Below are 13662 nucleotides of genomic sequence, written 5' to 3'. Positions count from 1 at the left end.
GATTGTTGTGAAAGTAAGCTTGACTGGGAGATTGGTGTGCAAGTAAGCTTGATGGGGAGATTGGTGTGCAAGTGAGCTTGATGGGGAGATTGGTGTGCAAGTAAGCTAGATGGGGAAATTAGTGTGCAAGTAAGCTTGATGGGGAGATTGGTGTGCAAGTAAGCTTGATGGGGAGATCGGTGTGCAAGTAAGCCTGATGGGTAGATTGTGTGCAAGTAAGCTTGGTGGGTAGATTGGTGTGCAAGTAAGCTTGATGGGGAGATTGGTGTGCAAGTAAGCTTGACCGAAAGATTGGTGTGCAAGTAAGCTTGATGGGGAGATTGGTGTGCAAGTAAGCTTGAGGGAGGAAATTGGTGTGCAAGTAAGCTTGATGGGGAGATTGGTGTGCAAGTAAGCTTGACAGGGAGATTGGTGTGCAAGTAAGCTTGATGGGGAGATTGGTGTGCAAGGTAGCTTGATGGGGAGATTGGTGTGCAAGTAAGCTTGATGGGGAGATTGGTGTGAAAGTAAGCTTGACTGGGAGATTGGTGTGCAAGTAAGCTTGATGGGGAGATTGGTGTGGAAGTAAGCTTGAGGGAGGAAATTGGTGTGCAAGTTAGCTTGTTGGGGAGATTGGTGTGCAAGTAATCTTGACAGGGAGATTGGTGTGCAAGTAAGCTTGATGGAGAGATTGGTGTGCAAGTAAGCTTGATGGGGAGATTGGTGTGCAAGTAAGCTTGATGGGGAGATTGGTGTGCAAGTAAGCTTGATGGGGAGATTGGTGTGCAAGTAAGCTTGATGGGGAGATTGGTGTGCATGTAAGCTTGACGGGGAGATTGTTGTGCAAGTAAGCTTGATGGGCAGATTGGTGTGAAAGTAAGCTTGATGGGGGAGATTGGTGTGAAAGTAAGCTTGACTGGGAGATTGGTGTGCAAGTAAGCTTGATGGGGAGATTGGTGAAATGTCGGCTCTGCGGCTAAAGTGGGCTGAACACTTAGCGTGGATGGGTGAAGAAGGAATGGCAAAGAGAGAGGATAAGTTGAGGGGGGTAGAGATCGGAGGAAAAGAGGTACATGGCAGTTGAGATGGGAGGATTGTGTGAGGAGGAATATCTGTAAGGTGGAGGTGGTTGGAGAGTGGAGAGAGTTGGCTGAGGACAGGGGCGAAGTGGAGGAGTATCGTGGTCAAGGCAGGGCAGAAGAATATAAAGGGAAAAGCAGAAGAATGAATGAATGACAGAGACCGTGGGATTTTCAATGCCCACAAACTACATGCAGACCGAGCAGCTTTTACATCGACATCCAAAAGGACGGTTGCACCAAAATGCAGCATCACTTGCTGGTATTTCATCACAACTCAATTTTAATCAAATAAATGCAAAATGCCCAGGAATCACCATGAGGACTCAGTATTTCAAGGATGTTCATGCTACTGACGGAGTTACCCTGCACTTGGTCAGTAGTTTATCAGTACATTGCATGGCAGCAGGAGGAAAGTTTGGACCTATTGAGGGTCAGCTGATGTAACCAGAAATGGTCACTGCCTTTTGTGTCATTGGCTGCATTTACTAAATGTCATTGTGCTGTACTTGGCCAAGTCTGTGCTGTAGATCCCATGCGTTGTATGAAGAAGGTCTTTCATTAGCTCGAGGTTCTCTCTTGTGCAGTCTGGTCACGGTAGGCTTCCCAGAAGTTTTAGCAGCATGGTGTGAAGTCCTCCACGGAATAAGGAAATCGAAGACTTCAACAAAACGTCATCGTTGCTTTTAATTCGCTTTTTCTCGCCGCAGGTGTCAGACTTTGCAACACTTCCCGCTGCTTTTGCTATCATCCACAATTACAATAGATGCTCTGTCAGCTTCAGCAGCTTTTTTCCTCACCTCCCTGCAATTCACATTAACACAAGGTGGCAAGAAGACACCTCAGTGCCATTGCTAATTTACTATCTGCAAAGTGCTAGTTCAGAAATTTCATGCCAAGAATTTAATCTACTTTCAGAAAAATCCTTTGTCTAATGCTATGTTCGATCACGTTGCAGGAAAACGAATCCCACACACGGTAAATGGACCGATGCATGCATTACGTGGTTGGGCTAGACTGCCATCTTACTTATGCATTACGTGGTTGGGCTAGACTGCCATCTTACTTATGCATTACGTGGTTGGGCTAGACTGCCATCTTACTTATGCAATACGTGGTTGGGCTACACTGCCATCTTACTTATGCATTACGTGGTTGGGCTAGACTGCCATCTTACTTATGCATTACGTGGTTGGGCTAGAATGCCATCTTACTTATGCAATACGTGGTTGGGCTACACTGCCATCTTACTTATGCATTACGTGGTTGGGCTAGACTGCCATCTTACTTATGCAATACGTGGTTGGGCTAGACTGCCATCTTACTTATGCAATACGTGGTTGGGCTAGACTGCCATCTTACTTATGCAATACGTGGTTGGGCTAGACTGCCATCTTACTTATGCAATACGTGGTTGGGCTACACTGCCATCTTACTTATGCATTACGTGGTTGGGCTAGACTGCCATCTTACTTATGCAATACGTGGTTGGGCTAGACTGCCATCTTACTTATGCAATACGTGGTTGGGCTAGACTGCCATCTTACTTATGCATTACGTGGTTGGGCTACACTGCCATCTTACTTATGCATTACGTGGTTGGGCTAGACTGCCATCTTACTTATGCAATACGTGGTTGGGCTAGACTGCCATCTTACTTATGCAATACGTGGTTGGGCTAGACTGCCATCTTACTTATGCAATACGTGGTTGGGCTAGACTGCCATCTTACTTATGCAATACGTGGTTGGGCTACACTGCCATCTTACTTATGCATTACGTGGTTGGGCTAGACTGCCATCTTACTTATGCAATACGTGGTTGGGCTAGACTGCCATCTTACTTATGCAATACGTGGTTGGGCTAGACTGCCATCTTACTTATGCATTACGTGGTTGGGCTACACTGCCATCTTACTTATGCAATACGTGGTTGGGCTACACTGCCATCTTACTTATGCATTACGTGGTTGGGCTAGACTGCCATCTTACTTATGCATTACGTGGTTGGGCTAGACTGCCATCTTACTTATGCATTACGTGGTTGGGCTACACTGCCATCTTACTTATGCAATACGTGGTTGGGCTACACTGCCATCTTACTTATGCATTACGTGGTTGGGCTAGACTGCCATCTTACTTATGCAATACGTGGTTGGGCTAGACTGCCATCTTACTTATGCAATACGTGGTTGGGCTAGACTGCCATCTTACTTATGCAATACGTGGTTGGGCTACACTGCCATCTTACTTATGCAATACGTGGTTGGGCTACACTGCCATCTTACTTATGCATTACGTGGTTGGGCTAGACTGCCATCTTACTTATGCAATACGTGGTTGTGCTAGACTGCCATCTTACTTATGCAATACGTGGTTGGGCTAGACTGCCATCTTACTTATGCAATACGTGGTTGGGCTAGACTGCCATCTTACTTATGCAATACGTGGTTGGGCTAGACTGCCATCTTACTTATGCAATACGTGGTTGGGCTAGACTGCCATCTTACTTATGCAATACGTGGTTGGGCTAGACTGCCATCTTACTTATGCAATACGTGGTTGGGCTAGACTGCCATCTTACTTATGCAATACGTGGTTGGGCTAGACTGCCATCTTACTTATGCAATACGTGGTTGGGCTAGACTGCCATCTTACTTATTCTTGCAAGGCGCAAGTATAACCTGTCACCAAAGGCATTAACTGTCTTATCAAAAGACGAGAATTGGATTTGTACGCTTTATGAGTGTCGCACACAGCCAGCCAGACCAGTAATGACACTGTTACATCATTACGCCGGCCAAATTGGCTCCACGTCCATGATGGAGTAAGTACTCAAACTGCACAATCCAAAACAAACCCAGCATGCCAAATTTAAATCGACTCTCCTTCCAAGACCCCGACGACCCTTCCATCTCTCGCCCCAACTTACCGAGCGAGGTGTAGTACGGCTTCCACGATGTTCGAGCCATCCTTCGCGCTCGTCTCGCAAAACAGTGCGTGGTACGTCTGGCAGACACACGAGTGGGATGGAGGGGGCACAGTGGTGGTGTGCACATGCCTTGCGCCCGGACACAGAGATGTGATGAAAATAAATCGCCAGATGTGTTTTTCATGGTGCGCTCTTCTCGCATGAGCATGATCGATGCATCGAGGGTTCCAACTTCCATCCTCAAGTTTTTCATTGAGAGTTCCCATTTTGCTAATGATATAATAGCTGTGATATTGGAGTTGAAAATTGGAAATCTGCTACAACTTGTACAGGCCAACAAGGGAAACTGTCAATGGAAGTTCTCAATAGAACTGTGGATGGAATACTAAAGTGGCCACGTACAAATATACTTTAAATGCTTCAGAAAAGATGTGAGTGTGCCTCGCATGGATTTCTGACTCTTTTCCAGAAATAAATGAAGTGTGAAGATGATGACATTCAAAAGCAATTACCATGGCAAGTTTTTCTCCATACGATGTCATCACACAATTCTGCCCTACCCTCTGGGCCTTTTCACGAAGATCTGTTTTATTTCCCACCAGCATCACGGGGATGGCTTGGCTGGTGGAATCCTGGAGTGGAAACAATTACAAAGAAAATAATTTTAAATGCTTGAGGACAATTATTAAAACAGTTGTGAAATGTCTTAAACATTTTTCTCAATAAAGTGCATTAGGTTTGGGATGGTGGTTCCTCTTCTTCCCTCACAAGAGTGTCGAGGTGGGGAGATGCACCAGCCGGAAAATTTCCGAATGGCCCAATTGTCCTCTTCTTATTTAATTTTTGTCTTTTTCTGGTAATAAATGTATATTATTGTATGAGCATCATTTTATGACATTATTAGAGTTCAAAGATGAAGGCATATTTTGCTAGTATATTTTGCAGTATATACTAATATATCCAAGTGGATGGAGATACTAATATCTCCAACCCCTCCATAACCCTGGTGTTGGGCTAGCGGCTAGGGTGCTGGCTTAGGATCCTAGGATCCTGGGTTCGAATCCCGGTCGATCACTGAATTAACGCCAGGGGGTTTGACTCAGCCTGCTCATCCTTCCGAGGTCGGCTAATTGAGTACCAGTTCACTGGTAATTCCCCGTTTGTCGTAAAAAGGCGACAAAAAGGGTTGGCGACAAAAAGGGTTGGCGACAAAAAGGGTTGGCGACAAAAAGGGTTGGCGGCAGGAAAGGCATCCGGCCGCAAAACATTGCTTCAAAAAGGGGACCGAAAAACAACAACAACCACGGTCCCCGAAGAAGGCCAACCCCCGCTTTGCGGGGAAAAATGGCCTCTAAAGGTGGTTTTTTTTTTATACTAATATATCCAAGTCAAAGCATACAAGGCTCAGGGATGATGTTTCGATCAACGAGTGATCACAAGATGCTTGCACAGCCTTGAGTGAAGAACAGTCTATTTTCAAAAACAAAATTAGCCGTGAGCCTCATCTGCTGGGCAGGTAATACTTGTTGGCAAGGCCTTAATTTTGGAATAAGGGTGTTCTGAAGTACAAGCAGTTTTTTGCATACTATCTTTTGAGTGTAAATCCACCTGCGAATTTTGTACTTCGGTGCGTCATAGCCGATAAAATTATCTATATAATAAGATGCAATGGCCATGTGTCAGTTTTGCATCTCCTCCAAAACTGGATGCGCAAAATTGAAAACGGTTTCATATTAATTGCCAAGGACCTGGGAAATACAGCGGAAAAATATTTTCCATTATTCACAGAGATAAATGCCCAGACAAAGCAAGCATGAACAATGCTTTGCGTGGCTTGGCAACAAGTCGTGAGACGCTGCTGATTGGCTGTGCGAGGCAAGGTGCATTGTGATTGGCTCCTGGCAAATGACATCAATACAACCTTACTGTACCCATTTCCCGTTCTTAGAATTAGAAGTAAAAAAAATAATAATTAGAGCTACAAACAATGCACCAAAAAGTGTGCCAGGGCCAATGTGCTTGCTTGTAGCTAAATATTATCCATTTATCTGGAGTGAAGACACCAGCTGATGATCTAAGTGTCAAGAATAATATATGTTTGGTAGTATTTCCTCGTAATCAAAGCACATAAAAATGCTTTTTCTAAATCATTTCTGTTTGTGTAACAACAATGTTGAAAAGGTCACCTCTATGGAGTCGATCCATTCTCTTACGTTGAGGAAGGTGGTTTCATAAGTGACGTCATACAGTAATAAAACTCCATCCGCTTTCCGGAAATATGATTTTGCAATGCTTCGAAACCTACAAAAAGAGGGAGAGAGAAGAATATGTTTGTGTATCCAGAGATAAGGCCAACACCTGATAAGACTATGGAAAAGAACACTACTTGTCCTACAAGATTGAGGCTCATTGGAAGAGTAAGGTGAACATAGGGTATGAACTGACATGAGGGCAGCAGGGCAATTCTTGGACATAATAAGTAAAGGAATGAAAGGACAGGAAAAGAGGAGGGAGAGGAGGGAAGGAAACTCCATCCTGTAGATAAGAGAAGGTTAATGGGGATAATAAAGATTGTGGTTAAGATAATGGGGGTGAAGACATGAAATGGCAGTGCACCGAATATTTGAAATCCACCAAATACAATAAAATGGCAGAAAAAAATTATTGAAGTATTTAAATAAATATGTTTCAAAAGTATTTTTCAGTTGTTGCTAGGGGATGCAGTAGTGCACTTGGGAAAATCCATTCAAATTTCTTTATTTGATTAACAGCTAGATTCAGTGGTAAGAATAATAGACGTACTGGCTATTGTGCATGCAATCTGCAAGGTAAGATGTGCATGATTTAATATACTGTTGTATAATAGTATGTGTGATGAGCATTATAGTGGAGTGGCTTATGGAAATGATCGTGACACGCTGGCCCAAAGCACTAAATTTGGCACAGTTATACTTTAGGACCATACAAAACTTTTGAGAGGGGGCTGCCCGATTTTCGAGGCCCAGGTCAAGGTCAAGGTCAAAGGTCAAATTATGTGTTTGTCACGTTTTTGCCATATCCAGCTCATAGCTGTCATAGAAACATTATCTCAGTGTCTAAATAATCATTTTTAAGGATAAGGAATCCATTTGTATTATGGAAAATATCCTCAGGTGCTGCCATATTGTATTTCAAGGTCAGATGAAGGTCAAAGGTCGAATTATGTGTTGGTCATTTTTGCATCGGTGTTTTTGACGTACATCGATACGCTGAGGGAGGATACTGGATTGGCCAGTACAGAGGAGGTCGCGGCCTGCATGACTTATGCTTCACAATTTCCGCGACAGAGACACAGTCCTGTGCATGGCAGTCCTGCGTTCCTGCACGTGCAATTCTTTGAACAAGTGGGTGTCGCCTTACATCCGCACTTGAGTAGTTCTCTACAACTAAGAGCAGCAGCTGACAGGGTTGGCCAGGTTGGACGCCACCCGGTATCTGCTTTGGTCCACCCAAAGCCATCTGGATTTGGTGCAGCTAGGATGGGCTTCAGACTCTCTCTCCAAATGCTGGCTTGGTACAGGCATCGATTTACATGCTGGAGCAGTGCGTTTTGAGTTGGAGGAAGCTTCTCCATCATCTTCACTCTCCTTGGGAATAGCTCCTGTCGAAGGTCATTCACATTGACATGTGGGGTTGTGTTGTCGTACATGATACAGGTAAACCGCTCGATCACATTGAATGCTGGAGATGTAATCACCTGTGGAACAAACGCAGTCAGGGACGTAATGGTGAATCCTTCTGTGGCTGTCGGGTAAGCTTTCCATGCCTTCCAAGCTGACTTTTTGCCTTTACCACTGAATTGCGATGTTACATCAGAGCCAGAGAATGCATGGAAAAATGGCAGAGCACAAGCTTTGTCTTCCCCAAGTTCCTGGCAGATTGAGTTGACATGGTAATAGCGGAAGTGTTTACCAGTACCAAAGCCAACCCATTTTTGTGAATGAATATGGATTAATTCCACTGATTTTAGCGATTTTAGCCCTCTCGTCGGGGATGTTAGCCCCCTCCCCCCCGGTCGGGGATAGCCTGGCGCCGCCACTGCCTATATGGCCGTCACCTGGTGGAACTTCCCATAATAGTAATGGATTCATTGACTAAATATGTTGGTTATGTGACTAAGACCAGGTTTTTTAGGTTATATATAAGCTGGATATTGCAAAAACATGACAGACACATAATTTGACCTTTGACCTTGACCTGACCTTGACCTGGGCCTCTAAAATCGGGCAGCCCCCTCTCAAAAGTTTTGTATGGTCCTAAAGTAGAACTGTGCCAAATTTGGTCCTTTGGGCCAGTGTGTCACGATATCACTTAAATTTGGACTTTAGCCACCCCACTATTATGAATATACTGTATGATAATGCATTAAACCCTCCAATAAGAAAGGTTAATGGCTATCGGTAGAAAATTTGAACAGTGAGTTTGCATTGCTGGGTTAACCGACTATATGGACACAGCTGAGGTTCTGGATCAACTGATGTAGATCTACAGCTGTGGTTGTTGACCCACTTGTATAGTGCAGCAGATAAACACAAAACTGTGCATTTTATGAGAAAAGCATGAAATTTTTAACATAGTTAGTGCATACCATAAGGATTATTTTCAGATGTGGAGGGAAGTCAGATTTGACCTCTGAGAACCGTGAGAGGTCAAATCCAAAATGGCCGCCAGTCCACCGAGTCTAATGTTCAAACGCGCTTAATTTTGGAACCAAATAGTGTAGAAAAACATTATAGGTGTCATTTCCAACTAAATTGGGGATGCCCAGAGGTGAATGATGCTTTCAATGAACTCCTAGGCATGCCAAGTGAGGTCAGTGAAGGCTCAATGTTACTGCTGGAGTGATTTGTGGTGCTGATGTACGATAGAACCAGTGAGAGCACGGAAGTGAAAGATGCCAGGAAACGGCTCTTCACACAGAAGTGTAGAACTCTAGAGAACATTCCTCCAACCCAGGCAACACTCAAGCAGCACATCAAGCGCACTTGCTACCAGACCAACTGTTGTAACCAGGCATTGATCATGGATCCAGAGATGCCAGACCCACCTGACTGGGGCTGGACAAAGGAGACAACTGGGTGGCAGCCTCTTTGGACCACTCTTCCTGAAGCATCAAAATCGTGCCATGAATTGATCGACTGTGGCTGCAAGAAAGGGTGCACTGGACGCTGCAAGTGTGCCAAAGCTGCATTCGAGTGCACTGCACTGTGCTTCTGTTCTGGAGACTGTTAGATTTAGATCATTACCAATTTTCATCATTGCACTTGGTTTAATGTAAGCTTTGTTGGACATACTTGGTTAACTACAGTTATTTTTTCAGAGGTTATTGCATCATTCCTTGCAGTGTAAACACTTTTTTTTCATCATTTCTGGTCTTTGGGTGTTCTGTACCTATCCCTGTACCTGAAAAAAATAAAGTTTTAAAAGTTCAAATGAACTTTTTCCAATAGCAGTTCCAACTGCAGTATCATAAAAATAGATATTTAACGTAATTTGACCTTGACCGTGACCTAAATGCATGTCCTTGAGTTCTGGCGATCTCAAAAGTATCACCAAATGAATGGGCATCCCCAATTTAGTTGGAAATGACACCTATAAGCGCGTTTGAACATTAGACCCGGTGGACTGGCGGCCATTTTGGATTTGACCTCTCACGGTCCTCAGAGGTCAAATCTGACTTCCCTCCACATCTGAAAAGAAACCTTATGGTATATACTAACTATGCTAGAAATTTCATGCTTTTCTCAAAAAATGCACAATTTGTTAAAATATGAGAGCTTATCCGCCGTACTAAAATAAGATATTTAATTTAGGATCATTTATTAACACAATTTAGCTACGAAAGGGGGAGAGGACAGGAAGTTGTGGTGGGGCAGGGGGGGGGGGCAGAGAAGAGACAGAATTGTGAGAGGGGGTTGAGAAGATGAGGTGGAGGGGATCAAGGACTTCCTGTCGGGGAGATTGAAGACTTTCGGTGGGGGTGGAGGAATTCTGGCAAGGGGGGGGGGGGGGATGCTAATATTTAGGATCGTGGGGTGGCTTGATAGCCTGGAGCTTGGGGTTGAGGATGGAGGAAGTTGAGTACTTGGGATTTGTGGGTGGGGGGTGGAATTGTCAATATGGGGTGGGTGGGGGCTGGGGTTCATGGTTCATCCCTTTAGGGAGTATTTAGGAAGCACATAATTGTAGCGAAATAATATTAAATTATTTGCATCATATTGTTGAAGTCATACTTTACATTACGCGGAAATTCCGCCGCTACTCCCTCGTGTTAATTTAATGCTTTAGGAATAGTCATTACTGTTTAATTAATTATTTGATTTGTGGGGAACAAACTTTTGAAGTGTGTGTGTGTGTGTGTGTGTGTGTGTGTGTGTGTGTGTGTTGATGATGATATAATGATGATGCCATCATATACTGCCTAGTTCCATATACCAGTAGATTGCTGATGCGTTGGAGCACAGATGACATCAGGGGTCATCACTAAACAAAACGACATGAGTGCCACAACTGGTTGGGGCAAGGATTTGTCATTCGGCCACTGATAACAAATCCCCTTTGTGAAAGACATTGTTGGATATTTAATATCCACCAGAAGCCATTTCTGGTAGACGGATCCCCAGGTTAACATCCCATCTGTTGAAGAGCACACCCTTCAGGGAAACACCAGGTTGACAGATTGACAGTTTATATTCGGGTTGGGAATCTAACCTAAATTAGACTGTTAAAGACAAGTACTGTATGCGACATCTTAGCTATTCTCAGGTAGGCTGTTGCAACAATGTATATGTTATCCCTCAGAGAAGAGTTGAGTTGGGTATCCTATCTGTGAACATTTTCTTTTCGAGTGGAATTAAAGATCCCTCACTTTCTTTATTAAAATGTCGGCCTTGTGTGAACAGTGAAGATCCCACAGTGTCTTTCACAAAAAGTAGGCCATTCAAGCTCGTACCCTGACCAAACTAAAGATTACTGTCCACCGACTGCACTCTGCAATGGAGGGACGTCATGTCTACGGTTGGTTCTCAGCCAGAAACCTTCACGCCATTCATCACCTGATGCTCTATCAAGACTGTGCATATATACCTTATTAGAAAAGGTGATACCATTGGTATGAGGTATGGCCATAAATATATCACAACGGTTGTTTAAATTTTATTGTCTGTTGTTGTAAGGATTCTGAAAAGGAATTGTTTGATTTGAAATCTCAAATCTATTGATTAATAGAGTACAGCAGACTTCAAGACTAACTCTCCCTTCAGTTTCAAGGTCAGATGTAAGATCACTAATGGATGTTTTTTCAACTACACGTTCATAAGGGTATGTTTATCGCTGTGAAAAATGAGGTTATGTTATGTTGATTGATAACCATTCATCAGTGAAACCCTGGACTTTTATTTCCTCTATAAAGGGCTAACGTTAAAATCATCAGCCACAACCTCATTCCTCATGCAAATTCTTAACAAACTTTAGTTGTGAAAATCTGTTTGTTAGCTTTTCCGCCAATTTAGACTGATACCAGCCGTCATGGCGAACAGTATTCTGTGTCAGGTGTAAGAACACCTTAATTATAGGTAAACAGGACCGAGTTACCTTTCCTGGCCAGCCGTGTCCCACAACTGCAATGTCATTTGCTGACCATCCACAATGAGAGTTTTCATCTGAAAATCCACTCCTGCATCAACAACAAAATAGTAATAAATATGATTCATTAAATCACCAAGACAAATGAACAATATAACAACGATAATGATGTTACATGTATGACTACTGCCTAAAACTAGAAGCGATTAAAGGTGGGAACTGAATATGCTGGGAATTATAATCCTTTGGATAGCCAGCTTAAGACTAAGTTGGTTGGCACGTCACCCAAGCAATTGTGTGAAGTGCCTCTAGCCTCACATGTGTCTGACACACATGAATGGCCAAACACAAACACGAAAAGGGCTTACCCTAATTCATTTTCCTCCAGGAGTTATCATTTGACCAAATCATCAGCCCGGGAGAGATTGGAGGAGCACATGGAGCACACATCCTTAAGGAAATATAGATATTGTATTTGACAATAGGACAGAATGATAACAGAATCCTGGATGAAATAGACAATAAATAAACATGATAGTTACTAAAACGAAACTAATTCCAAATTTGGAGAAAAAAACCACACACACAAACACACACACACACACACACACACACACACACACACAAACACACACACAAACACACACAAACACACACACACACACACCGGGCATGTGTTGAAGAGCAGGTAGATTGAAAAAAAATCCCTGGTGCCAACACCCAAAAGTTGAGATCTGGCACAGAAGAGAAGAGGCAAAGCGAAATGCAGAAGAGAATGTTTGAATGCTGGGCCACCACCTTTCCCTTTCACTTCCTTAAACTCTCCCTCTCCCCTTTCTCACCACTGAGGTGCCGACATCAGGGCCCAGAGGGCACCAACCAATGATATGCCATGCCCACACATATTGACAGCCTCGACCAATTTATCGGTGCTGTTCCAGAACCAATGGGTGTCGAGGCCGCCAAGTAGCGGGGTCCAATGGCAGGTGCCCTTGCTGCGGCCTCATTGTTGGGATGTCCGAGGGCCAGAGCATCTCCCTGTCACCCGACTTCTGCCCAGTTCAATATGACTCCCTTGTCCTCTCCACCCCTAAATATCCCAGGCCCGTCCCTCGACCGGGCTGTATGTTAAACACTTACCCCTCTCATTTGTCCTTAATACAGTTGAAAAATGTTTTTATAAACCATGCAAACACAAACGGTGCCAAGGCCTTCAATTCTAACTACTTCCCCCTACCCAAAAACGTAACAATAACAACAGTCCTTTAAAAGGTACAATTCCACATTATATCACGAGATATATTTTACAACAACTATTTCAACAAAGGATAACACTACTACTGGTGCAGGAAAAAAAGGCTTTTACCACAAAGGAAAATGAATGGAACTATAGTGCGAGAAACTGTCCTTTGGGGAAAATGTTGCTCCAATTCAGGATGGAGACACCGTACAGTGAGTGCACGGTAGGCCATAGTGGGTAAGATCTCCAGGTCATTTCACAGCCGAGCTTAATTAGCTATAGAGACACCATTAACATGCTGTGGAATTAATCCATAGGGCCTCAGAAGGAAAAAGGAAATTTATCGACAATAGAATACCAATGTTTTCTCATTTTAGCATCGCTGAAGGCACGAGTTATTGGGGTGAGTGTGAAAATGCAGTCCCACTGACCGAGGGTAGCACTGGTGTCACTATAGAACTCGTTCTTGCACAGCCGAAGGAGGAAGCTTGACTTCCCCACAGCTGCGTCTCCGGCTAACACCAGCTTGTACACCCTGTTGGGTTTGTTCAACGTCTTTCTCAGTGTTGACTTCTCAATCTGCACAACATTCAACCCAGAAGTAAGAAAAGCTGTTTCACCATTATAAATGCACAATGCTTTGTACAGTTACAAATGACTCTCTTATAATGAAAATGCCAATGATGTGATAAATGGCTAGAACACCTCAAATTTAAGGTGTCTTTTGCTCAAGTCCATAAATGTATTTCAGAAAAAATTTACAGATTAAATATGAGAGAGGGAATAAGGGAAGAGGTAAATTGACAAAAT

General features: G+C 43.5%; 1 protein-coding gene across 1 annotated transcript in view; it reads right to left on the bottom strand.

Moving 5' to 3' along the window:
- Positions 1-1725: 1725 nt before the first annotated feature.
- The window catches only part of RASEF (RAS and EF-hand domain containing), a 99259-nt gene continuing 87322 nt past the window's right edge, over positions 1726-13662 (bottom strand). The window contains exons 12-17 of the mRNA XM_068107972.2: positions 13284-13431; positions 11622-11703; positions 6176-6290; positions 4502-4621; positions 3990-4066; positions 1726-1862 (exon numbers count right to left, since the gene is read on the bottom strand). Of these exons, the coding sequence (XP_067964073.2) occupies positions 1772-1862; positions 3990-4066; positions 4502-4621; positions 6176-6290; positions 11622-11703; positions 13284-13431 (633 nt within the window). The 3' untranslated portion in view covers positions 1726-1771. The remainder of the gene's footprint in view (positions 1863-3989; positions 4067-4501; positions 4622-6175; positions 6291-11621; positions 11704-13283; positions 13432-13662) is intronic.

This window comes from Myxine glutinosa, chromosome 2, assembly GCF_964187855.1.
Source record: "Myxine glutinosa chromosome 2, kmMyxGlut1.1, whole genome shotgun sequence".
NCBI lineage: Eukaryota > Metazoa > Chordata > Myxini > Myxiniformes > Myxinidae > Myxine > Myxine glutinosa.
Note: the sequence above shows the minus strand (reverse complement) of the source record. Positions and strands in the feature narration are given on the sequence as shown.